Here is a 26,771-nt window from a genome sequence, read left to right as displayed (position 1 = left end):
CTTTATTAAGACTTAGGAGGTGAGTTAGACTTTGGCAGAGCGGGATTACCACCATAAATTGCTGGTGTTTCCAGCCCACCAAACCTATGGTTCCTTCACCCCGATTAGAGGTCAGAGAACTGCTGCCTTTTACATGGGTTGAGCCACATCCAGCTGCACCAGCAAAAACATCTGACCCACTGGTCCTTTCACCATAGCACTACTGGCTCATAGTTGAGGCCATCTCGCCATAAATAAGGCAGGGCAGCCATCACTTCTTTCCTTCCTGAAACACCCTGCGCACCAGGTACGTTTATCTTTTGCTTTGCAGTACCATACTTCTGGGTTGGGGACTTGCTGCTGCAAAGCCAACGAGAATACAGAGCACGCACTTCTAAATGGTGCCCTGCTCAGCATTCAACAGTAATGAAAGTGCACTATTGCATCCGTGAATGCCCTTTCAATACACAGATTCCCGCCCAGCAAGCAGGGATCTCCAAAAATGGCAGGGTCTCCACCGACCTGGTGGGCTACCCTCTAATTTCTCATTCACCCCTTCGACAGGCTGAGTTTTTCTTCGCCTATCACATTTCGTCCCATGGATATTCATTGAAAACTTTTTAGTCCTTTTAATTGATTTTCCCAAGCATGTATCATATGTTTTTACATTGTTTGGTTACACAAACAATGTATAAACAAATGCCCCACTAGATTAAAATAAATCACTACTAGTGGGTTATTTTTATATTTGACGTCTCCTCTTTGCATATTGGAAAGTGTTCCCTTGTTCTTTCCATGACACATTAAATAGGTGATTATTGTTTTCCCTAATTTTGACATAACATCAAATCCAGCAGCTTAAATATTGCAGGGTGTGCCAGGAAATGGAGTGGATGCACTTATCAAAGTCTATTTTGGTTTCAACAGAGAAAATAGCCTATCTTGCCAAAAACTACATGAATCATGAATGGCAAAATTGCAGATATACCCAAAAGCAGAAGAAAATCTATCCATCCATCCACAAAAATACTACTTAAACTCGTTGAAAGTAATTCCAGCTGTGGTCACTTTGAAATTTCCAATTTAGCCAGCATCACTGGTCGCATCACTGTTGGCTTCCTAGTCAATGTCATCACTGACAGTGCCAGTGTCGTTTCTTTTGAGATTGAGCAACTAGCTTTTAGTCCTTTTTGAGGTGAAATGGAGACTTTTTTGTATAACATTTTGTTAGCATTTAAATATATACTACATTAACCAATTCCGAGATAAATGAAGGGTCTCATTTGTCAACCAATCATCGACACTATCAACTCGGGACTTTTTAAGGAAAATGAAACTTACTAAAAGGCAGGCGCAGAGTGTGGAACATCTCTCTCCCCTCTCTGGCTGTCGGTAATGTGTATTTGTAGCGCGCACTATCACCTGCGAAGGTATCTCTTTGTTCCCTCTCCCAGCATGAGCATTTGTGCAACTTGACTAACTACTTTACTCTGCATTCACAGTATTAGTTACTGGGTCAATTGTTGTACTGTTTTTACGACGATATATACAGGACACCACCGTGCAAAATACATGGATCATGAATGCCCCACCATCGCTTTCTCCAGTGCTCTTATCACCTTTGTGCCCTGATGTAACCGAGAGGATACATGCAAGCACAGTATAAGATGCATAAATAAATACATCCATAAATACTTAAAAAGTCGTTTTTCTAGAAAACAGAGACATTATACCACTTCATAAAAAGGTAGCCAATAGAGGAAAATGCTGGCAGATTGCACATGTTGTGGGCATTAATGACATCTTTTTTTCTCCTAAGTAAGACACTTCTCTCATTGTAAAATTCAACATTTCAATACCTCCTTTTTATATGTTAGCAACATTAGGGGCAAAATCATTATTCAATTGCATAATGTCTACTCGTCGGAGGCGTGCTGCAATTCAGACCTCTCACAAGAACAGTGTCACTGTTTCATGTGTATAAAGAAATTGAGTCCTACAACTTTTAATGGCTAGTGTTTGATGCTCTCTTGCCTTGTAATGTATGTCCACCTCCTTGCGTAATGAAAGTTCACCAAATGTATCTTTTATAACCCAACGTGTCTGTAAGTTACTGAATCGATTGATCATTGAACCATATCTATAACATTCACTTCTTCAAATAGGGGGCTTTGAGTCTAAACGTTCAGTGGAGGTTGTGCTAGCTCTGTGCCAGATGTTGATAATTCCCAGTGGTCACAATAGAAAAAAGGTCTTACTTATGATTGGAATGGAGACAGACCATTTGCCAAAAAGGGAAAGATGTTCAATCCACCACTATAAGATTTTATTCCTGTCAGTGGTACTCTAAATATGGTGGATAGAACTGCCACTTTTTGACAGATGTTCCTTTCCGCCAAATTCTAAATAAGATCCAAAATGTTTAACCCCGCTGCTCAACCAACAATGTTATGCTCCTTTTACCACCTGTGCCCAGTTCTGGCACCATAAGGTCAAAAGAACTGGCACATTTTAAATGTCAGTTATATTAAATATAGAAGAAAAAAGGGTCTCATTATGATGGCGGTGAAGGGCCTCTGCGGTCCCGTTGGAGTCGGAAAAGAGCGATGCAATCGCATCAGAAGCGGTCCTCCTGACCGCCATGTTACAATGGGCACTGATAGGCAGTTTTATGACCGACGCGGTCCTTCTGACTCTGACAGGAAAGTCCGACCGTGCCGGTGTCGGAAGGGGCCAATGGATATAGACAGCCGGGCGGCAAGCTGCTCTACTGCCCACCCTATTACAATGTGCCTATCAGGCCATCTGACCAGTGGCGTAACAATAATTGAGGGGGCCCCCCTGCAAGGTACTTTGAGGGGCCCCCTCCAGACTCTATCAGGAGCTCCCGGGTGGAAGCACAATGCTGAGGGGGCCCTCTGGAGCTTGGGGGCCCCCCGCACTGCGGGGGATGCAGGGGCCTGTGTTACGCCCCTGCATCTGACCGAGATGGATAAACCAGCTCATTAGAGATGGCGGAAACAGAGGGACAGACAGCACAAACTCAACTCCATGCACCTCCCCACTTACACCATGGATCCTGTCTTACAAGTCCTGCCACTGCTCTACCTGCTTTATTACTATGAAATTCAATGCCAACGCGGACCGCAATACTGCTGTATAGGAAATCACTGGCTTTGCGATCGCATCAGTCGGAGATGAAATCTTTCTGACCTAATCAGTCAGAATTGATGTCTTACCGACCACCGCGGTCAAAGTTTAGCAATGCATATATATGGTAATGGGGCCATTGGAGATTCGCTGGTCCAGCGGTCTGATTTTTCTCGCTACCACACAGGTCAGACGGTTTTTCCGACCAACCTCGTAATAAGGCCCAAAGTTACATACATCTAAAACAGCATAGGTGTACTTCTTAAAACTGCTGATTACCATACGTAGATTGACCAAACTGCCCAACAAGCCTTAACTCGAGTGCTATTACTCTGATAAAATATGTTATTTTGGCAATTCATTACATCAGTCTTTCAATTTTTCTTTTATATTGTACTGGCAAAATATTCATGATGAATGCAACAATTATTCCATGTAACCGAAAGGTTATTTTCCCGTGCGTGTGCAGTGATTCCGTTAGTCTCCAGGCATTGCCTGCACTCCATCTGTGCTGATTCCTAGGTGTTCAGGCCACTTGAGTTGTGTTTGATGGCAGAAATCCATTCAAACTTGCACACCTCTTCAGCAGAGGTATGTATCACATAGTGACCAAGTAATACATCTTCAATAATTTTCCTCTCAAATTTTATGTGGGTGTGACATCATCAGTGAGAGTGTTTTGTTCAGTGGTACTTTTATCCACTTGCAGGTTATAATATAGAGTGACATTTTTACATTGTGTCATTAGTAAATGTCACCAATTTTAAATCTTTAGCTGCTTTTTCTCCAAGTGCACTAACCATGTCAGCAGGCAATAGCAGCTCTAATGGATTGATATCAGGTTTTTGTGTTTTCGCCACGAACATGGACACTTTATACAAAGCGTTCAAATCATTTACATTTCAAGAACCTGTTGCAGACTTTTTAATTCGTATTCTGCTTCGTCAGAGCTCTTCTTTATTTTTAAAATATGCTATGGATTTGATATCATGTTCTTTATGCCTAGTTTCTAGTTGTCTTCATAATTTAGGAGGTTTGTGGTTTCATTTGACACTAATTTGTCACATGCATTTTGGCTGCTGTTCGTGTTCTGAACCTGTATACACATGAGACCCATCAATAAATAAATATTCAACATCATATTTGCAACGTTTCGTCCTTCTTTTGAATTAAGCGGCTTTGTTTTTTGCATGATGCACCTTCTTTGACATTTTCAGTGTTTTTTTTACCATTTGAGCATAAGCCAGCGATCCGTCATCCTTTTTGTATGCCCACAAATGACAAATCTATGTGTTCACAATGTTATGTTATGGAATCATTGGGCTCTAGCCAAGCACACATCTGGGACCGCACTTGCAATACTTTGGTAATGCAGGGTGCCCCCATGAACTGTTCCCAGACAACACCTTTTCTCATGGTCGGTTTAAAGTTGTGTCTGCAGCGCTGGTCTTATGGAACCAACGGAAGACACTAGCATATCTTATACAGGAATATGACACTCTTATGGCCTCTTATTTTTATATAACGTTACACACCACACACCTGCTGTTTGTAAATATTGCACAACATCAAGTGCTTCTCTGCCTGTTTTTCAACTTATTGACATTAGAAGGATTAAAGGGTGAGTTTGGATTGCCATGACTCATAGGTGTGATCTACAGATCACAGTAGATGTCAGCGGTGACGTAGTGATCATTAAATCTATCTAGCTGTACAGATTTAGGTTTGTTCATCATAACACCACCATGGATGCATGACAGCCTGTAAGAGTGTCAGCACGGATGACAAGTCTGTGAGATACCGAGGACAGAGACCCTGGGACAGGAGTGTGAAGGAATACTCGGTGCACTTCAGTTAAGTGAACCCTCTCCCAAACGAGCAAAGTGCCCCAGCACATATTGGAAAAGTGCTGCACTGCACGTCACTCACTATTTTTTACAGCCACATTCAATTTGATTAAAACTCTCCACCTTAACTGGGACACCTTACAGCCAGAACACTGTGCACATTCACACATGCACCATCTGGAACTTTGCCCAGAGTTTGTATTTTCAAGCAGGATTGTTTTCACGCTTCAGCATCATCCCATGTGCACTTCTACACTTCCATTGTGCACTGTACGCATGCTTAGTGGACATGGGAGCAGTAATGCCATTTTCAGATGTACTTCACGTTAGCAGCCTCCTGTGCATTAGGCTTTGATAAAATAGTTCAGCAAACCCAAGTAACTGAAAAAAGCATGCTGCTACAGTTTCATGGCTGTCAAAGACACGTCCATTTGCACAGTATGAGTTGGTGTCTCATACGTGACACATAAAATATCATGATCCAGAACGAGTGATTGCATGACGCAAACCCTCAGCAGAGGTTGCGGAACAAGCAATACATGGATTGACACGAGGTAGCAAAGGAGCTTGATGCAGGCAAAGCAGGAGACCACTCAGCAGCTGCGTCCAGCATGACTCGCGGGTGGGAGGCCGCAAGGTTGCGCAGGGAGGGGGTCGCGGGGAAGGGGGGAATTTAATTTAAAAGAAATAAAAATAATTAAAACTCACCTATGCCTCCGGTCCTGCGTCGCGTCTCCTCTCTCTGCTCACAGGAAGCAGAAGCAGGCAGCCTCCCTCTACTCCCCTAAGCCAATCACAATGCTGCAAAGGCAGCATAGTGATTGGCTGAGACACTGACCGCCCAGGCATCTATGGGCATGCAGCCTACATGGAGAAAATGGGAGAGTGTGCATGACTGGTTTGGTCAGCCATCGGGCTGACCAGTCAGCCCATACAAGATTTGGCTAGCCACTCCTCCCCGACCTATGCCCCCAACCAAACCCTTCATCTGCTTTCTCGCAGTGTGAAAGCAGAAACATATAACGGTATTTATACCATTTTATGTTTCTTCTTCTCGCCCTGCGAGAAAGCAGTGGGGCAACGCTCCTCCGTCCACGTGGAGAAACCGCCCCTGCCACTAAGAATCTTTGTGCCAAGAGACCACATGCTCTTTATGCCAGGAAACATGCTGCAATCTAGGTCTTTGCCCGTGGAAGTATTCCAGCTCTGTTGTGAGGTGTACGTATGCACCCGTTGCAATACAAGAATTGCAGGAGCTCAGATTCTGGCTCAAGTGCCCATGAAAAGCAGTGTGTAGCAGACCGTGCTGCCTAGAAGTTCCCTCTGGGCCACAGTGCACCTGCGAGTACATGTATAGATCAATGAGCGGTCAAGCATCGGCTCTCAGTGTGTGCTGATGATTTTCTTGAAAATCATAAGCATTTCAAAAGTGCTTCCTGCTCCTGAAATAGCAATCAGCCTCTGACTAAAACACTTTTTAAATACTTATGTTTTTTGACAGATGATAACAGACATAACACTTAGAGGTTTCTGCACACCGCCTGAGTAGGCATCGCAGACTCCCAGGGATTCCTGAATAACTGATTAAGAACTACTGTTGTAGAGTAGTTGTCTCGTGTAGTTCAAACATTAGTGATGCTTTCAAAGCATGATTATTGAACATTTGAACGAAAAAATGCGTGACTGATATGTACCACCCTGAATAACATGTTGTTTAGTTCCTATAGGAAGTATACAGGATCTACGCGTTTAGACAACATACACTGTAGGATTGGTGTCAGACAAACTCTGATCACCCCCACCGGGCATGCAGCTCTTTTGTCCCACCTAGCTCACAGGGCCACTAGAATCTCCTAACATGACAACCCTGATCCCTCAGGACCATGGAATCAATATACTACTTTTCTCTCAGCCACTTGTGCTTGCTTAGTCTGTCTCAGAGAAATACACAGAATAAACAGGCAGGGCGTTTTCAATAAGATTTTATTGAACAGTTGGTATTCTGGTGTAGAATAGATGAGCTACAACAACTGTTAGGCAGTATAAGATATAAATGATTAGCTGTACGATAAAGGTAAATGGATGGTATAGCTCTACCATCTTACTACAGTCATGGATACATATGAATATATAAAACACACGATAAAAATATGTGTACTCCTACAATGCCTCCCTAACTAGATGTACCTAAGTGTACCTAGCCTGTGTGTAGGTGTTAAGCCAAGAATCCCTCTAGGATTTAGTCAACCCCATTACCTGAAGTGAGAGACTGTGGGACCCCATCCTGGTCTCAAGTTGGACACCTCGCAAGGGATGTTAGACCACTGCGAGCTGGAGTGTCTGCATGCAGGAACCTCAGCGTCTCTGGTCAGTGTGTCAGCAATGGAGTCTCGGTCTCCTCTCTCTTATCTTAGCAAGATGTGATGTATATATACCCATAGGTCTTCCCAGGGTTCCTACCTTGCTGTATTACTGTGTCGGCCTAAGGATGATGTTGGGCATGAACTTTGTACATAGGTTTTATACAGGAGATGGCAGTCCTGCTGTGCTTCCAAGAATCCTCATGCATAATGTACGAGATTTCGAACTAGGGAAAAACCTGCGTTCTGACTGCAGTGTAATATCTAGGTAAAAGGTTAGTCCCTGTAATGTAGGGAGAGAATATAGGTGGCGCGTAATGAAATTACATGGGCCTATGTTATGATACCTGTATGGAATATAACAAACAGACATAGAGATTAGGCTTTTATTGTACAAAATCGACTGGTAATTTAACCTAGAGACAACCATCTTCATGTGAAGTTTCTAGAAAGTGTACTTGAATGGGCACTTACCTAAAAATATAGCAGTGATTGTTCATGCCAATGAACCTTACATTCTGCTTCGTGGGTTGAAATAAATATTTAGCATCATTCCAGTGCTAAATTATACTGCTTTCAAAACTTTTGCTTTATTAAGGGACCCCACAACTATGTTGCTTGGCAAATTGGTGAGATTACTTTATTCAATCTATTTTTTCAGATTGTAGGTGCACCTACATCTTGGTGGTGTGTTTTTTTAACTGCTGTTATTGTGATACAAACATTGTTGAAATAGGGCCTTTTGATTGCTAGAATAAGGAGACCTGCCGCTAGGTACGTGTTGAGGACTGTAACATTAGTTGTGTATTTGGGCATGTCAGTCTTATTCTGGCTGCGCATAAAATAAAATTAAAAATCCGTTTTGGGATGTTGTAGCCTAGGAATTTGAAGTCATATGTACATAGCCATTTGACATGGCGGCATTGTGGCAGCTCGGAAGAGGCAATCTGACTTTATAGCTATATAAAAATATCCATGATGAATTGACTTTGCACATTCAAGGCAAGATTGTTCATGAGGAGAGGCCATATTGATAGCCATTTTTTATACCCCTATAAGGTGAGGAGGTCAGAAATACTGAGTGTTCTTTTTAGGGTGTATTGTGTTCAATAAAGGACTTGCAGCCCACTCATTGCTTACCACGTGTTGGACAAGTACCGTACCAGTGCAGTGGGTAATAAAAACACCTAGGATGTAATGCCACACTCTACGACGAGTGAGGCTGCGTAACACTTCATGAAGTCGCAACACTGGCATAAAGAAAAATACAAAAAATAATGTATTTGTAATTTCTTAAGCACGTTCTTGACAATTAAAAATACATTGTTGTTATTATTAATATTTTTACTGTTGTTATTCTTGTTAATGTGCCTCATTGTGGTGTTTAATTAAAGTAGCAACCCCTAGGTGCAAGCAGGGACGGATATTTCCTGGGTAGACATGCTATCTTCTTCTGAAAGCAAGTCATGAATATTTTTGCAAATCCAGCTCCTCCACCTGGGTTAAAGTAGTCTGTTGTCAAATACTGAGGCTTCCTGGAAGGCTGATACATTCAAACGGCTGTTAGGGTTGGAAAACATTCCGCTAGACTTATTTTACAACTTCCATCTTGTCCCTGTACTTTACAAAAGACCCGATAATCAGTTTATGTAGAAGATTTGAATGGTGAGCTGAGCGGGATGGCTCAGTGAGTTGAATGACGGCCTAAGACAAACGTTCTAACACAACAATTGCTGAAAATCATGACTACGAATACCGTGAAGACTTGCCCTTCACTCTTCCGATCACGGTTATTTACATATAATAAATTAGCTAATATCAACATCTCCAGCTCCTGCCCCCAGCCCTGCCAGCAGACCACCTGTCGGCACGAGACCACATCTTCCTCAGAGAATATTGTTATTTGTAAGTCAAAATAGTTATTGAGTCATTATTAATTTGACATAATAGTATTTGCCAAGTAGATATGCAATGTTAACACTGAAATCATGTTACTTTTGTTGTATTATTTTAGGGTACATATTAAATGTTTCAGTTAATAGACTTTATTTTTTCACTTTACCTACCCTAAGACCCTCAAATTTGCAATCATAGACTTAAGGCCTTTACATCCTATCACCTTTCACACTCACACATCTGGCGCCGCCCTAGCTCACATCCTGTGTGACGTTTTTGGAGCTCTCACACTATTTTTAATGACAAATTTACAATGACAGACCATACAATATCACATAACTAAAAAACAATGACAAAGCCAATAGATCTCGCACAGGTGAGACCTATTGACTTTGCCAGTACTTGCTTGTATTTTCAGCCATTGCAAGTAAATGACCAATTAAGAAACGTGGCTTCATTTTCACGGTAACAAGAACGTCCATCATGCCTAACATAGCTGTAGCACATCCCACACAATCATTTGTAAGCAGATTGTTGGACACCAGCTACAAGACGCTCTCTGGTAAGAAGAAAAATCAGTAGTTATGGGTACACCAAGCATTTCACCAATGTAACTGTTAGAAATGGGGTTCCTGGTGGCTGAGGTATGCACCCAGGCCAGACAGGAATCACCACTCTAGTCAAGGTAAGCTAAGTGCTCACTAAAAGATAGCCTGTGCTCACCCTTTGGTAGCGTGGCACAGGGCAGCCTAGCTTATTTAAAGGGGCAATGTGTAAAGTATTTGTGCAACACTCACACATGGTAACATAATGAATCCAACAGAAAAAGACTCCGCATAGATATAGAAACACAGATCATTATATTATGAACAAAACATGAGCATAACAACAAAAATCCAATGTATAGAAGCTAAGATATTGAATTTGAAAAGTAGCACTTAGAAGCAAATAGCGTTTTAGGGGTTACTTGAGGTTATGCTGGACCAGGGCAAAGTCAAAGTTCCGGCCGATCGCAATAGAGCACTAGTCAGCTACAGGACCCACACAGACATCAGTGAGAAAAATACCTTTCCTTGTCTCAACAGCAAGGTGCATCATCAGCTACGCTGATGCAGTTCTCACAAGTCCAGGATGCCTACATTTTCTCCAAGCACTGATGGCAAAGCATCGGTTCCATGGGCGGGTGCTAGAGTCGGGAGGTGCTGGGTTTCTTCACGCACTCAAGGGTATGCGTTGATCTCTCCAAGCTACAGTGACAGTAGTGATCGATGTCTGATGTGTCAATCCCGGGAGGCAAAGTGCTAGTTCTGATGTGATGCACAAATATTACTCACAGCCAGGTCGATGCACCGGTTCTGCTACACGCAGAAAGGAGATGCATCAAAGTGCATGTTGTAAGTATCTGGGCCACTTCCAGTGAATCAGGCACAGGAGCAGTGGTACAGACTTTGCTATCCCTGAGTCTCAAGCAACAGGAGGCAAGCCAACAAGCCCTTGGAGCACACATGGAGTGAAGGCAGATTCCTGCTCTTCAGCAAAGTCAGAGTAGCAGGTAGCGGGGCAACATGCAGAAAAACAGGCCTTCCAGATCAGCAGTCCAGCGGAGTCCTTTAAGCAGCACACCAGTTCTTCTGGCAGAACTTCAGTTACAAGTCCAGTAGTGTCTGATGTTAGGGAGCCAGAGATCCAGCACTTATACCCAAAAGTGCATTTGATGTGGGGGTGACTTCAAAGTAGCTCCTTGAATCGTACAGGTCCTCCTTTCAACCCAGCCCTGTCTGCCAGGCTATCTATGGGGGTAAATCAGCCCTTTGTGTGGGGACAGGGATAGGGCCGGGCGTGGCTTGTGGAGTTGCACTCCGCGGAATTCCACAGAGTTGCCTAAAAACTCTGTGAAATTCCACAGAGTTCTGTGAATGGGCAGAGTAAGGGGGATCATTGTACCTGCCACTCCTAGGCATAGCATGCAGCTAATTATTACTTCATGGCACAGACAGACACTTGCACTGGAAGGTACAGTGCTCAATATTTAAAGGAGATCTAACTCCCACGCTCCCTGATTCCCCAAGATAATGCCGGTAAAGACACACATATAATGCTCATGGGACGCAAGGTCACTATAGCGTGAGAAGTTAACTGCAGTAGACTCTCTCTCTTTCCGTTAATTGAAATAGAACACAAACCCAAAAATGAAATGGTGCCTGTACATTGGCTCATCACGCACATGTGAGAAAACTGTGAGGGTAAAAACAAAGTCAAACAGCACAATATAGTGTCACCAGCTGAAGAACCAGTACCAACAGATTATGTACACCAGCCATAACCTGTCATCCTAACAGGAGGAGTTTGTCCATTTCATTACATTGTCCACTTAGTTAAAGTTAATGTGGCTGGTTCACTTTACATTTTACAATAAATACATGGCACCGACTACTATTTTCTAAAGTTATAGGCTCAGCAAGGCTCACCAAATGCAATCTTGAGAGGCATTTCCTCTTTCTATTTGTGCAGCAGATTAGCACACATAGAAAGCGAAAAAAATGAGGAAAAATATAGATATTTCTCTTTGTTACGGCGCACCTCGGGACGCACAAGACTTAGACATTTTCTCAGGTTTATAAGCCCTTGTAAATCTGGAAATGCATAAAAAACCAAAAGCAGGGGAGGTGCATGGGAACACCCATCGCAACACCTGTGTAACACCGCCCTTGCGCAGAGTAAGGTGATGCAGAGATTTGCGCTGCGTTGCCATACATTTATGAGGCCACTCAAACCCACACAGGGTGGCTGTGCATGGCTTCATAAATCTGACTCAGAGCCTTGCCATGTACCACTTTGCATGGTGCAAACGTGATGCAAGGTTCTCATAAATATACCCCTCAATGTATAATTGATAATTGGTGTCCGAGTTTACATTTTGTGTGAACGAGACCATTCATCTCTTAATACAATGCACTAAAGAACATTTGTGAATGGCTGATTATACTTAATCAGATCCAGTTTAGATGTCTTATATAAGGGGGTGGGCTTTTTTCCTGACACACGTTTCAACCTATTTTATGCCAATAGTGAGGAAAAATCAGAATGTGAAACAGTTTCACACATCCATGTACACATTTAACTATATTACAGAAGAAAGAATATTTCTCCCAGTGTTTTAAGATTCTGAGGCAATGAACCTTCTCTGGTCTCACATTCACAGCACACCCTACCCAAGATTTCTAAACAAGCAGAGAGTTTAGGGAATATCCTGTAAACCTTCTTTGCATTACTGATTTTTTTTTTTTTTTTTTAACTTAGGACCCGTACACAGTGTTCCTCAGAAGTGCTTACTTCTGTGTGTGATCACCAGAGACCGATGCGGTTTTAGACCCTTCCTGTGAGCACAGCAACCTTCTTTTGATGCCTTATTCACAGTGCTTAGTATTCGTTTTCATCATGTGAGTTTCCAAAGCATATGCCCGGTGTTGTTTTTGATTTAAGTGAGTGGTAATGTATTCCACAGCTAGCCCGGGCCTGAAAGTGAGAAGCCTCTGTAAATATTATTTCATTAGTCATATGAATAGAAGTAAGAAAAACTTCCTTTTTTCTTGAAGTGAAAATTGCCACCAAGGGACGGTGCCCTTTTAATAATAAAGCCTTTACGATCAGGTGATTATGTGGTTGTATGTTGCATGTTAGAACTGGGGGTCTCTAGTAGGCAGAGGTAGGTACCTTTGACCAAATAGGGACCCTTGCTTCTAAGTCAGGGAAAGGGGATTACACTACTGGATAACCCCTGCTCACCCCCTTGGTAGCTTGGCACGAGCAGACAGGCTTATCGCAGAGGCAGTGTGTTAAGCATTTGTGAACACATACAGTAATACAGTGAAAACACTACAGATGGACACCACACAGGTTTTATAAAAATAAGTATTCTTTATATAGACTTAACACAAGACCACAAACGACAAAAATCCACAATACTGTACTCAAAATTGACTTAAAGATGGTAGAATTAACTTAGTTCAAGTTGATGGTAAATGCAACACAGTTCTCACAAAAGTACCTGGATGCGTAATGCAAAATAAACAAAAGGCTCGCAGCATTGGAGATGCGTCGGTTCCTTGCTTCGGGGGAGAGGATGCGTCGCGCCTCAATCAGGGCTTAATTTGAGCCGGAGCTTTCCGGTGCTGAACACCGGCACTTAATTGGTTTCCGGTGCTCGGCACCGGCACCTAATTGTCAAACCTACACTTAGGGTAGTCTGCCACAAGGTGGCGCGCATCATGTAATTTAGAGAGGAGCAGTATTACAGCTGTTTAGGGGAACAATATACATTAAAAAAATTACTAATACCTGCCTTCCCAGGCATTCCTGTAGCTTTGGGGACCTGGAATAATCTTTACTGTCGCATTTACATGCAAGAGAGCAGGTTAGTAGTTGTTTTGGCAGCGATGACAGGGGCGATGGGTGGTGCAAGCTGCAGTGGCCTCCTGGTCAGAGCCCTGGCACTTAATATTTTACAAATTAAGCACTGGCCTCAATGCTTGCGCAGAGTGGGGGATGCGTCTTGATCCTTACCGGAGAGAAGGTGATGCGTAGATTCTCGTACTGCGGCCCGGTTGCGATGCGGCATGATGGCGCCTTGATGCGATGCGACAATCCGATGCGATAAGATGGCGCCCTTAATGCGACAATGCAAAGACGATGCATGCGTGCCCTGGCAGCCGTGCGATGAAGTTTCGTCATGATCGACCTGTTACCCAGAGCGGGACCCAGATGTCCAGTATAGGAGGTAGTCCTCTGAGAGTTACACCTTCTGAAGGAGCTCTGAGGCCTAATTCAGGCACCTAGCAGTCACAGAACTGAGGAGGTAATACCTTATTCCATTCTCTGCCCCTGCTTCTGACATCATGTGTTTGTCCCCCCACCCCCAAAGTGCTGGAGGGCACCAAAGTCATTAAACACTGTACTTGTACACATTGTATGGATTCGGATTTCAGTTCAAGTAAGCCCTAATATATAGGAGTTCTGCATTTCAGTTGTTAAATGTGTTTACAATCTCAAAACACGAGGTCATAAAAGCATTTGAGACATCCAAAGGATTCCATTGGCTGAAAATTCCTTTCTTTCGAATCTGTTTGGAGTGCTCTTTTTGAAAAAAGAAATGTTTGCATGGGGATGTGAGTGAAGTAGGGGTGATTTGACTAAGCACTGCTTGTAATTTAACTGACTTCATTTTACAAATGCTCTCTTTGACTGATCCAGACAGATTACGGTTGGTTTGTAAAGGCACACATTGCGACAGTGCCCACTTGTAAAATAAATACAAATTGTATTGGGTGGGAATGGGTGAGCGGATGCAAGCTACTGCTCACTTGGGTACCTAGGGATGACTGTTGATAAGGTGCTGTCTCGATGTGGAAATTGATAAGGTGATCAGCCTCGTTTTAGTTCCCAGTCTAGTTACAAGCAGACCTGCCGGGCAGCGTTTTAAGAGTGTCCTTGCAATATGCCTGGTTTTACCTGTCACGACCTGGGTTAATGAAACTCAGTTATGCATCTTTACTGTGAAATCATGGAGACCAAATAACTGTGGATTTGTAAATGCCCACCAGGGAGTGATTGAATTTTAACTTTATATATGGCACACAAAGCCCCAGAATGCCACCATCTGACGTAAAGGCAGAGGCAAAGCAAAACTTTCTGAAAAACAAACCGAACGGCCAGCAACCGCCAGACTCCCCCCACCCCCCCCCCCGACCTTTGCACGTTGCTCGTCACTGTGACGTGGTTGGATTGATCTGCCACCGTCTCTTCCACACAGGTCTCCCTGTAATGATAGTGCGCTTTGGAGCCTGCAGGTTCAGTGTCGCCTAGTCACCTGCAGTAAATGTTTGACTGGGGCTGCCCGCCGTTGAGATGTCCTGCACAAACCCGTGCACTTTGAACGTTGAATGTTCGCAGTCACTAGGGGCTGCTGCAGCATCCGGCGCAAGCCCCGTGATTTACTTGATTGTCTAGCAGGTGTCTTTGTAAACGGGTCGAGGCTGATGTGAACGTCCATCTTTCTGGCGCCCTTTTCTTCGTAGACAGTGGTAGCACTTGCACAGAACAGCACTAGTCTTTGTGAGACTGCTGAAAAATTTTGAGTTGTGTAAAGTCTTCACCAGGCGGCCCTCCCTCGGGGGTCTGCATCCCTAGGCTCCCCTTGCATGCACGGGCAAGAGAAGGGTCACGTTAAAAGGCACTCTGGCTCGCTTCGGGAATCTACTGTTAATTCGGCAGAGTTGGTGGCCTCAGGGAACCCTGCTAGAAAGTGAGATGTTTCTGCATTGGAGGAAGACGCATTAGGGAAATTTTTTTCTGCTGCTGAAATGTTGCAGTGTAAACATTGGAGTCGGAGTTCATCTTAACGTTCACTGTGGTGATGGTAATATGGTTACTCTCAAGGCTGGAATAAAAAACAAGCGCTGAAAGACAAGCGCGGTCCCCGCAAGTTAGTCCATCGGAAGTTCAGAGCGATTCAGACGCGCAACGGCAAAAGTGAAAGCGAGGAATAGCGAGGAATGCAGCTGTTTACAGAAAACAGTGCCCGGATGCGCGGTCACAACGTGAAGGAAGCCTTTGAAATAGGAAACCAAACAGATGGTACACAGCGCGCCCCGTGCTCGCTCCCGCAAGGTAAATGACACACATGCACGAGGGCTCATTGGGAACAGTGCAGTACATGCACGAGTTTCCCAAAAAGTCCTGAGCGATTCCAAGAGGTCTCTACTAAGCAGCGCTTGCGCGCTGCGTAGGCGAGACCTAAAAAAGGACAGGAAAAAAACGCATCAAAGGGAGAAAGCAGGAACCTGCATGAGTGTGAGAAAGGGGGTTAGATAGGCATGAGGTAGATTGAAGACTGCGAAGCCTTTTAGCACTGGCAGCGAGCTTCTGAGCACAGATTTGGGCACCAGTAGTCGAAGTGCATTAAACAAGTATGGGAACTGTGATGCTGTGCACAAAGGGGCGGGGTCCAAGGCATGGCAAAAAATTATATTGACATATTTTGTCCTGTCTTCCACCTTCAGGTAATTACATATAAAATAAGGCAGAGTAAAAATATGCATGCTAAGTTAATCAGTGTGAAATGCACTATCATACATTATTAACCGTCTGTTAGATAATCCACTGCAGATATGTGTGTCTACAGCCAGAGAGCCACAGAATGGAATCCTGCCTGGTTGGTGCAGTGGAGAATAGTGACTTGTGTATGTTCAGTGCTATGAGTTCCCATTCTGTGACAGAAAGCACTGTGAATATGTCAGCCATTATTTTAAACTTGTATTGTGCACTGTAAAAGATAGGCTGCTATAAAATGTGCAAAAAAGGTTTAAGATAAAAAAAAGTGCTTCCAAAATATAGATGTTAGTGAAACCCAGACTGTACATAATGCATTTTTTTAAACTGTCCTTTAAAACACATACTTCACAGCTCAGCTGATAACTCTCCTGCAATATCATTAAAAAGAATAAATCTGTGTTTTCAGGAAGCTTGAAGTGATTCCATCAACAAAAGCCAATACTGGCATTAACCAGTTGTGCACATTTACATTTCTTTCCTGCAACCAAGCACCATGGCATGAAGGCATGTCGCCCCCAATAATGCAGACGCCAACAACCAATTGTAGGTAAAAGGCCACTTTATTTTAAGACTAGGTGACAAACTTTATCCGAAACCAATAAATTTAGTAAACAGCCAAAACCATAAATGCCAAACCTTTTGTGTTATTTCATTTTCTTTAAACTTGTAACTTGAGTAAACTTCCATTGCATTCTTTTCAAAACCTTTTCCCTTTTACCGTATTTGTTCTCCTTTCCCCCCTTCCCCTCCTCCCCCTCCCCCTCTGAGGGTGATCAAAATCCGCTCTTGACTTGACCCACCCCCCAACTCCGCCTCTGTAGATTCTGTGGTATATCACCTGTCTTAACCGTGGCAAGAACAAACAGATCACAATCATTACATCGTACAGTGCACCAGACCGTACACTATCTTTCTACTTTTTTAAAATTTATTTATTTATTTATTATATAGGGTGGGTGGGTGGGACCGTGTTCTCCCATCGCCGCTCCCTCTCCTCAGACGCCTAAGCCTCCCGCCACCCGCGCGCCGCTAATAACCCTCCTTGCGCGCGCTACCCTGCCCTTGTTCGCCTGCACCATGTGGGCGAAAACCCCGGGGGGAGACGGCTCGCGCCCGCTTCCCCCCGAGGCCCCATTGAGCTATCTGCCCCTCCATCGGTTTCAAAGAACAGCAGAGTCCCTGCCTCTTGTTCTAGCTGAAGTATTTCAACTCTTCGAACTAAGCATCCCAAGGTCGTATTTTCACAAAAAGTAGGGACACTGTTTTGTTAAATTAAATAAGTATGAGCACACCGTACCCCTCGGATCCCACCCACTTCGACCACTTGATGAATACAAGCCCCAGCTAGGCCCGCAGGACACAAGGGTTCGCTCTCCTGTAATGGAATCTATAAGGAAGTTGGCACGGAAACTGCAAAGTACAAAGACAGCATTTATTAACCCTTAAGGGTGGTCCTACAATCCACACAACACTCTTCAGTATTGCATAGAGTAGCACAAAGAATTTGCGTACATGGTCCCCTTTTATACACAATAGAGGGGCTCATAAGTGGGTGGATACAACATGAGGCCAAAGAACATTACCATTTATGGTCATTTTCGATACTGAATCAATATGTGGGCGGAGCTAACACACTCCTTGAGCCCGCGAAAACATGGTCAAGCAAGGCTAACTGATAACAGATGTGGTCAAGTCTGGGCATGCGCCAGGCGGACAAAGGAACTATTTATAGACTGTTACTAGGCAGATTACAAGAGCAACTAACACGAAGATAGGACTCTCCTCGTGTTGAGCACATGGAGACATGACAATACAAAATGGAGTCCAAACTTCAGTCAACATAACGAAAGAGACATGTGTAAGGCAGGAGAATTCATGTCTTTAGTAAATGCTTAATCACATCGTAGTTTCAATTTACAACACACTGACCGGCCGGCACTCATACTTTTTCAAATTAAGCACTGCGGTGATTCACAGAGCTTGAGCACTTTATTTATTGCTTTTGTGTTTACATCTGCGGGGAAATAAAAGCAGAGTCCATCACTACGACTGAAGGCCTAAAGTGTAAAGATCTTGGGCCGCGGGCTTACTGGAGAGTGACTTTTCATGCCGCTTTGTTAAAGTAGTTTTATCACGTGTGCATTGTAGCAACTTGCACAGCTAAGATTATTTTACAAAACAAAACATTTTGTCCACGAAATAATGTGTTAAAAAAACCTCCATGCAGAAAATGCTCACTAAGGTACAGTAATACATTGTTTGCGGAGCAGAAACTTTCGAGCTTTGGCACCAAAAGTGCTACAGTTTAAAATATTGTCACGCTGCTATACTGTGGCAGAATTAGGTGGTGGAGCTGAGCTGGAATCATATAATCGAACAGGTAGAGACAAAAAGGTGGGCACATTAAAAAGATCGATGACTGAATGCAAGAAACGACCTGGCAGGGGTTAGACGGTGACTTCTGAGGTCTCAACCAGATTTGATAAAAAGCAAAAAGGGAGTCCCATAACGTATTTTGATTTATAATGTAGAGACATTTTTGTGAAAAACATTAATGTAACTATGTTTGATATTTTTGTTGGCAACATCCAGTCAGAATTTGTAGGTAAATGTTACCTGGGCCATGTGTGTGCTTCACATAAACTTTGATCCCCTGCAGCAAAAGAATATTTCTTGTCCGTAGCTTAGGACTGTTCGTTGCCCGTAGCATGGGACTGCTATATGTGGTGGATGAGAGGTTGGGGGCCAACGACACATGTGAGGCCTGGATCAGGGGCACAAATGAGAACACAGACAACAGTGTGGAGTGACGGGCGGGGAAGCCACGAGCGACTTCCGCCCCTTTACTTTATACTCTCTGGCCACGCCTGGCCAGAGTGTTACATTATGAGCGAGCCCATCCGGGCCAAAGGTCCTGCGTGCATCTGCTCTGCCTCGACAGCTAGACCGCTACACTATAGACACCCTCAAAGAATTTAAAATTCAATTGCTGTGTTTTGATTTTGGATCAAAGTTCACGTTGGTTGTCTGGAAGTAGGAAGACAACATTCTAATCTCCACGTTTATGGTTGAATGTTGTTTAAGACGGCAACATATTTTCACTTAAAAGTAGATTACTTTGAAATACCATCTGTCTAAATGTTAACGGAAATGCATGTCTTTAGCGGAACAATCCTTTCTGCAAGTTTCCACTGAGTTATATTCCATTCTAAATGGTTTGATAAAATGCGGTAATTAAAAAAAATGAATATGTACATTATTTTGTGAAGATGTGTTTTGAAATTCGCAGCTGACCAGCTTCTCAATTCCAATGATGCACGTATTGAATATCTTTAATAATATGGCAAGTAGTGTCATTTTGTGAAAAACAGCTAGCTAAATCTATTGTTATATATATGTTGTTTTGGTGCGTTATCACTGCTTTTACTCGAATCACGAGTTTGGTGGTAAAAACGACCAAGCTTGGACGTAGGGAAAATGTAGATTTTCCTAATAATTTATGACGGAAAGTCCTAATTTTATTAAAGACACGGAGGCGAGTATTATGCTTTCTTTTCTTGCTTTATTCCAATAGCAGCAAGATAAAACTACTCTTCCCAGAAGGCTTGGAGAAACAACTACCAGCCAATGGGAAACAAAGAAGCAAATACTGACCAATCACATCATAGATAATAGTATAAGGTGTATCGTGACTGCAAACAGCCCTCTTTTCTTATGCGAGCAATCATAGAGTATGGAAAAATAAAGGAGAAACAGAGAACAAAATGCAAAAAGTCAAAGTCCACGTAAAAAGTTCTTTTCCGAAGACCACCAGAGGAGAGTCGGAGAGACGATCCAGTCCAAGGACAGAAGGTGCCGTATCAGCAGGAATGATCTTGATAGAATCCATGAGGACCTCAGGATGATGCCGGTGGCAGCGCTGGAGTTCCTGTGGGGAGGGAGAACACCAGTTAGAAGTGTTGTGGCGGGATAATACTCGCCTCCGTGTCTTTAATAAAATTAGGACTTTCCGTCATAAATTATTAGGAAAATCTACATTTTATGGCAAGACCGGAGGCTCCTATTATGCTTGTTTAAAGCATATCAACCACCATAGAAGAAGCAGTAAGAACAGGTTTGCAATAAAATGTACGGAACACTGAATCATTAGACCAATCTGCTGACTTCAGGATATCCTCCAGACGGGAGCCAGCCCAAAAGGCTTTAGAAGCCATGGCTCCTCTAGTGGAATGAGCTCCGAAAACGGAGACGTCAATACCTGCCAGGGACATGACCCAACGAACCCAACGGGCCAAGGTAGCAGCAGAAACAGGATGAAAGGGTTTACGAAAGGAAATAAGGAGTTGGGAGCTGGAGGAAGTCCTGAGAGCAGAGGTCTTACTTTCATAAACTTTTAAACATTGGCCTACACACAATTTGGGATTGGAGGGAAAATAGGGATAGAACACAGACTGTAAATTGGTCTTGGTACGTTTATGAATATGAAACATTACACCAGTAGGAGTAAATTGTCTAGAAGAAACATCTAAGGCCTTCACATCAGATACTCGTTTAATGGAAATTAAACATAATAACATAGTAAGTTTAGCTGAGATCATTTTTAATGAAAGAGCAGAGTTATCAGGCCAGGTAGAAAACAATTGCAAAACCAAATTGACATCCCATAAACTAGAATACTTAGCCAAAGGAGGTTTTGAAAAACGAATTCCTCTTAGTAGTCTGCATACCAAGGGATGCGCCCCCGCAGGTTTTCCATCAATGTGGGTATGATTGAGTGAAATGGCAGATCTATAGAGGTTGATGGTACGATAGGATTTACCCGAGCTAGCCTCAGAGGCTAAGAAGTTAACCATAAAGTTTAAAGAGGCTGAAACGGGATCGACAGATTTCTGCAGACACCAGCTTGACCAAAGAGACCAGGCGGACTTGTAAGCCTTGGAGGTGCCAGGGGCCCATGCTCGACTAATAAAGACTGAAGCTTCCTGTGAAATGACGAAATCAGAAGAGGAAGGCTGGAAATTTTCCAGGCGGACAACGTCAGAGACTGGCTGACCATTAAAGGATGGGGGTTGCCCTGAGGATCCGAGAGAAGATTGGGGAAAGGAGAAAGAAGGACGGGGAAATCTACCGCCAATTCCAGGAGAGACGGGAACCAAATCTGGGACTGCCAAAAGGGAGTTATTATTACCAGAGATGTCATTTGGCGACGCACCTGCGATAAAACCCTGTTGATCAACAGAAAAGGAGGAAAGGCATAATTGAGGTGAAGGGACCAATCTTGGAGGAAGGCATCGGTCGCCAGAGCCAAAGGATCCGGACGCCAACTGAAGAAATGAGGCAACTGGGAATTGAGACGGGAAGCAAAAAGGTCTACTGAGAAAGGACCCCACAACTGAGAGAGGGAGAGAAACACGGAGGGAAGAAGCTTCCAGTCGCTGGAATCCCGGAGGAAGCGAGAATGCCAGTCGGCCACCGCGTTGAGATCTCCTGGGAGATATTCCGCAGAGAGCGAAAGTCTGTTGGAAAGGCAAAACTCCCAAAGGCTTTTTGCCAGATCTGCTAGAGCCTTCGATTTTGTGCCACCGAGATGGTTTATATAACGAACCGCAGAAACATTGTCCATGCGTAGAAGGATGGTACAACTTACTCTGTCTTTTGCCAGACTCTGGATTGCAAAGGAACCTGCAAGCATCTCTAAACAGTTGATGTGCAATTTGGACTCCTCTTTTGACCATGTACCGCCAGTCGATATTGGTCCACAACGGGCGCCCCAACCCGTCAGACTTGCATCGGATTCTAATACAAGATCTGGGGCGGAAGCGAAGATGGTTCGGCCGTTCCAAGCCTCTAAGTGGTTTAACCACCATTGCAGTTCCAGTTGAGATTCGAGATCTAATTCTATTTGATCGGAGTAAGCGAGACCTTGCCGAAGATGCCTGATCTTTAGGCGCTGAAGAGCGCGATAATGGAGGGGACCTGGAAAGATAGCCTGAATGGAGGCTGATAAAAGGCCGACTATTCTCGCAAGGGTTCTGAGAGAAATGAGTGGACGGCGCAGAGCCTGGGAAATCTCCGTTTGAATTGTGGAGATCTTGGATTGAGGAAGAAACAGGGAAGCCAGGGGGGAATCTATACGGAACCCCAGAAACTCCATGCTCTGAGTCGGGATGAGAGAGGACTTTTCTAAATTGAGGAGAAACCCCAATTCGAGAAGAAGAGAACGTGTAGTGTTGAGATCGTTCAATAATGCCGATTTGTCTAGATTCATGAGGAGAATGTCGTCGAGATAAATGATGAGTCTGATCCCCAGAGATCGTAGATAAGCTACGACCGGTCTCATTACCTTTGTGAAGCACCAGGGTGCTGAAGAAAGACCGAAGGGCAGAGATTGAAAACGATAAGTGACGTTTTGCCATTGGAATTGGAGGAACTTTGTGTGCGATTCGTGAATAGGAACAGAAAGATAAGCGTCTTGGAGATCTATGCGGACCATCCAATCGTTTAGACGCAAAGTGTCTCGCAAGTGAAGAATCGTTTCCATTTTGAAGTGGCGATAAACCACGAACTGATTGAAGAATCTGAGATTGATCACCGGTCTCATCTTTTTGTTTTTCTTTTGAACAAGAAAAAGAGTGCTGAGGAAGCCGGAGGGATCGAAGGGGGAAACCAGAATAGCCTTTTTGGAGAGAAGGGCCTGTATTTCCGAGGTGACCAGCAGTGACATTTCTGTTGAGAACACTAGAGGGGAAGGAAGAACATGTTGAAAAGGAGGAGCGTAAAGCTCGATACGATAACCCCGGACGGTGTCGAGAACCCATGGATCCGCAGTGAGAGTCTGCCATCTGTGAAGGAAAAGGGCTAAACGACCCCCCACAGGAATAACCGCATTCACCTTGTTGGGAGTTGTTGTTGTTGTGGCGGAAGCCACGTTGGCCCCTGCCCCTGTAACCTCGACCTCGTTGGGGGTAAAACTGGGGCTTGAAATCCTGCTGGTTGGAGTTGAAGGCACCACGGGAGCCTTGGGACTGGAAACCACGGCCGGTAGAGCGGCTCCTGCCTCTTCCGGCCCTGCCAAAAACCCGAGAAGGAAAGACCTTCTTGATGGACTGCTGCGCCTTGTCCAATGAGGCAAAGGTGGTGACAAACCGACTTAAGTCCTTTACTAACGAATCTCCAAAGAGAAGACCATCAGCCTTGACGCCAGGATCTAGGGGGGCAAGGTTGGCAAGCTTGGGATCTAACTTTATTAAGAGACCCTTGCGGCGCTCATGAGTCAAGGCCGCATTAGTGTTTCCCAGGAGACAAAAAGCACGTTGGACCCACAGCGAAATCTCCTCTGGGTTAAGGTCTGTCCCATCCAGACGAGCTGTTTCAGCTAAATCAAAGATGCGGGCCAGTGGTCCCACCAAATCAAGCAGTTTGTCTTGGCAGGAGGACCAAGCTTTATCCACGCCTTTGCGCGGGTCCTTGCCAAACTTCGAGAAGAAAGTGAGGAGAGGTAGATCAATGGCAGGGGTAGAAGTTATGTGAGAAGGGAGAGAGGGCTTAGGACACTCGGACTTTAATTTGGCCCGGACAGTTTTGTCTAAAGGGAGACGAAGTCTGGAGGTTATATACTCTCCGACATGGTCAATAGGGAACCATTCGGTAGAATTAGGATGCCTGATAGAAGCCGGGTCAAAGAGAGGGGTACCTTCAGGATCCAGCACCGGCTCCGACGCAAAAGCGTCGAGTTTCAATTTCTTAGGAGGGGAAGGACTCACAATATCAAAAATATCATCAAGGTCAGTGGCGTCATCCATATCATCATCTGTGTCGTGAATTGTTGAAATGACCAATTTCTGTGGTACCTCCGGGTTGTTGGACTTAACCTTGCGTTTACCAGATAAACTTTTTAACCCCTCCTGAACAGGAGGCCTGGGAGGAACCACGTCCTCTGTCATATGTGAGGAAGACTCACCAACCACTCTTGACGCCAAAGAAGAAACCTTGGAGTGTACCACTGTAAGTTTTCTGCTATCCCCCGCAGATTGGGCCATTGCTTTGGTCATTATACTTAAGAGAGAGTTCTCCATAGTCTTGGAAAAACGCTTCATAGAAGCTTCGACCGCAGTCTCCACTGAGGAATTAATAAAAGAGCTCAAATCCTCTTTGAACTCTTCCCCTTCATTGTCATGAGGCTCATTAGAAACCTGCATTATGAAAAATAAACTGGAGCCTGTTCAAAAACCTGACAAGAAAGGGTTAATTTATGCTTGTGCAGAAAAAAGGAGTGGGCGTATGAAAAAGTAGAAACCCCTCCCCTTAGGGGGCGTGTGAAATATACACGAAGGAAACGTGGTGAGGAGCCGGTAACAGCGCGTCGGACTGAGGAGCCGTTCTGGAGCGCTGCGCCACAGAGGAGGCGGAAACGGTGAGAGAGAGGCGCGCGAGGGGCAGGCAATGCGTGCAGGGCACGGGGGGGGAAACGTAAACTGAAAGTTGTGTGCGCGTGTGAGAGCGCGAAGAAAACGGGAGCAACAAGTTGCGCTACAAAGGCCAAAAATACTATAAACCGAACAATACCATGACAGTAATACAAATTAATTAACTTCATATGAATGACAGGAAAAAAGGTACTTATCTTGACTGCGAGCAGCAAGAAAAGAGGACTGTTTGCAGTCACGATACACCTTATACTATTATCTATGATGTGATTGGTCAGTATTTGCTTCTTTGTTTCCCATTGGCTGGTAGTTGTTTCTCCAAGCCTTCTGGGAAGAGTAGTTTTATCTTGCTGCTATTGGAATAAAGCAAGAAAAGAAAGCATAATACTCGCCTCCGGTCTTGCCATAAAATATCGATTCTAAGGGATTCGGTGAATAGCAAGTGTTAAAACACACTGATTAGGAGTTTTTTTTTGCTGTGTACTGTGGAGTTGTTATTTAGTGAATGCGTTAAACACTGAAAGTAGGTTATTTAACGCATGTGGTAAATACAGCACCTGATAAATAGCACATGCCAAAACATCAGTAAGTGCCTCTTTTTAGGCACTGGAAATTACAGGAGTCAGGAAACTGATTCCTAGAGAACAGAAATAGCCACGGCAACACACAAAAAGTCCATTGGACACCTCAAGAGTACACCAACAACCTCTTACTCGGAGTGCAGGCATTCATTTTGGGTTTATAACACACCTTGAAACAAGACAAATAGAATTACTGCCATCCTCTGATGCCACTCAGTCATTACAAGTAGAAATGTGCCAGACTCTTCCATCATGGACCCTTACAGGGTAAGGACGTTCAAGTTTACTGATCCTGAGCTGCAGTTCCTGACCAAGGAAGATGGAAAGACACCATGGCCATCTAATGTGCCATCAATCAATCAATCAGGAGTTTGTGTAGTGTGGCTACTAACCTGTGAGGGTCTCAAGCCGGTGACGGGGAGGCTGCTCATCCGTCAGGGCACGGAGGTTCAGTCGAAGAGCCAGGTTTTGAGGTCCTTCCTGAATTAGGTCAGCGACGGATATTGCCTGAGGTGGAGGGGCAGGGTGTTCTAGGTCTTGGCGGCAAAGTAGGAGAAGGATCTAACACCGGTTCTGGTCTTGTGAATCCGTGGGATGGTGGCCAGGGCAAGTTGGGCGGAGTGAAGCTGTCTGGCAGGTATGTGGAATGCGAGGCAGCGGTTCAGATATGTTGGTCCTGCATCGTGGAGAACTTTGGAGGCATGTGTGATGGTGATTCTCTTGTTGATTGGGAGCTATTGGAGTTGTCGGAGGTGTTGTGTAATGTGGCTGCAGTGGAGGATGTTGAGGACCAGTGTGGATGCGGCGTTTTGGACGTTCTGTAGTTTCTTGAGCTGTTTCTGGGTGACATTGGCGTAGAGTGCGTTGCCGTAGTCGAGTTTGCTGGTGATGAGTGCCATCTCATGCTGAAGAGGCCCCCCAAAAATAATAAAACCATGCTTGTGGAAGGAGATAGTGAAGAAAATCAATACTGAATTAATATATATCAACGTAATGTTGATAACAATAAAAACAGGTTCCAAACCTTGAAAATCTAGGCATTTAAGCAAGTTGTCAAGCACATGCCCAAACTTATTGTAGTTGGTAGTAATTCTCTACCTAAGTTCTACCTCAAGCTGTGGGAATATAAAATTATGACCATCCTCAATATGTCTGGCAAGGAAGACAAGAAAGGTCTTGGGGCAGGGTAATCCAATGTACAAAACATGAGAGTTGTAATTGAAATACATGTGGTTGTTAAAAAGTTGACTTGTCTAAGAATCATTATCAATGTGAAGATGTAATTTATTACAGATATTCATTTTGATCCATATATGTGATTTCATAGTGGATAACAACTCTCTAATGGTACTGATGACATGAATTCCGGTTGGAATACAACATTGTATTCTTGATGAAGGGTTGATTTATCTGCCCCATACC

General features: G+C 44.0%; 2 protein-coding genes across 3 annotated transcripts in view; one reads left to right on the top strand and one right to left on the bottom strand.

Annotated features, from left to right (window-relative positions):
• PRRX1 (paired related homeobox 1) overlaps positions 1-26,771 on the top strand; it is a 473,999-nt gene that overhangs the window by 215,321 nt on the left and 231,907 nt on the right. The window lies entirely within an intron of this gene.
• Positions 11,394-24,453, bottom strand: LOC146856646 (uncharacterized). The gene is made up of 2 exons (XM_085650328.1): positions 23,235-24,453; positions 11,394-11,467 (listed from the first exon to the last, which is right to left on the bottom strand). Exons 1-2 carry the CDS (start codon positions 24,436-24,438, stop codon positions 11,394-11,396), a joined length of 1,278 nt encoding a protein of 425 aa, XP_085506454.1. The 5' UTR covers positions 24,439-24,453.

This window comes from Triturus cristatus, chromosome 4_1 (genome assembly GCF_964204655.1).
Source record: "Triturus cristatus chromosome 4_1, aTriCri1.1, whole genome shotgun sequence".
Taxonomy (NCBI): Eukaryota; Metazoa; Chordata; class Amphibia; order Caudata; family Salamandridae; genus Triturus; species Triturus cristatus.
The sequence above is the reverse complement of the archived record's forward strand: the minus strand, read 5'-3'. Positions and strand labels throughout refer to the sequence as shown.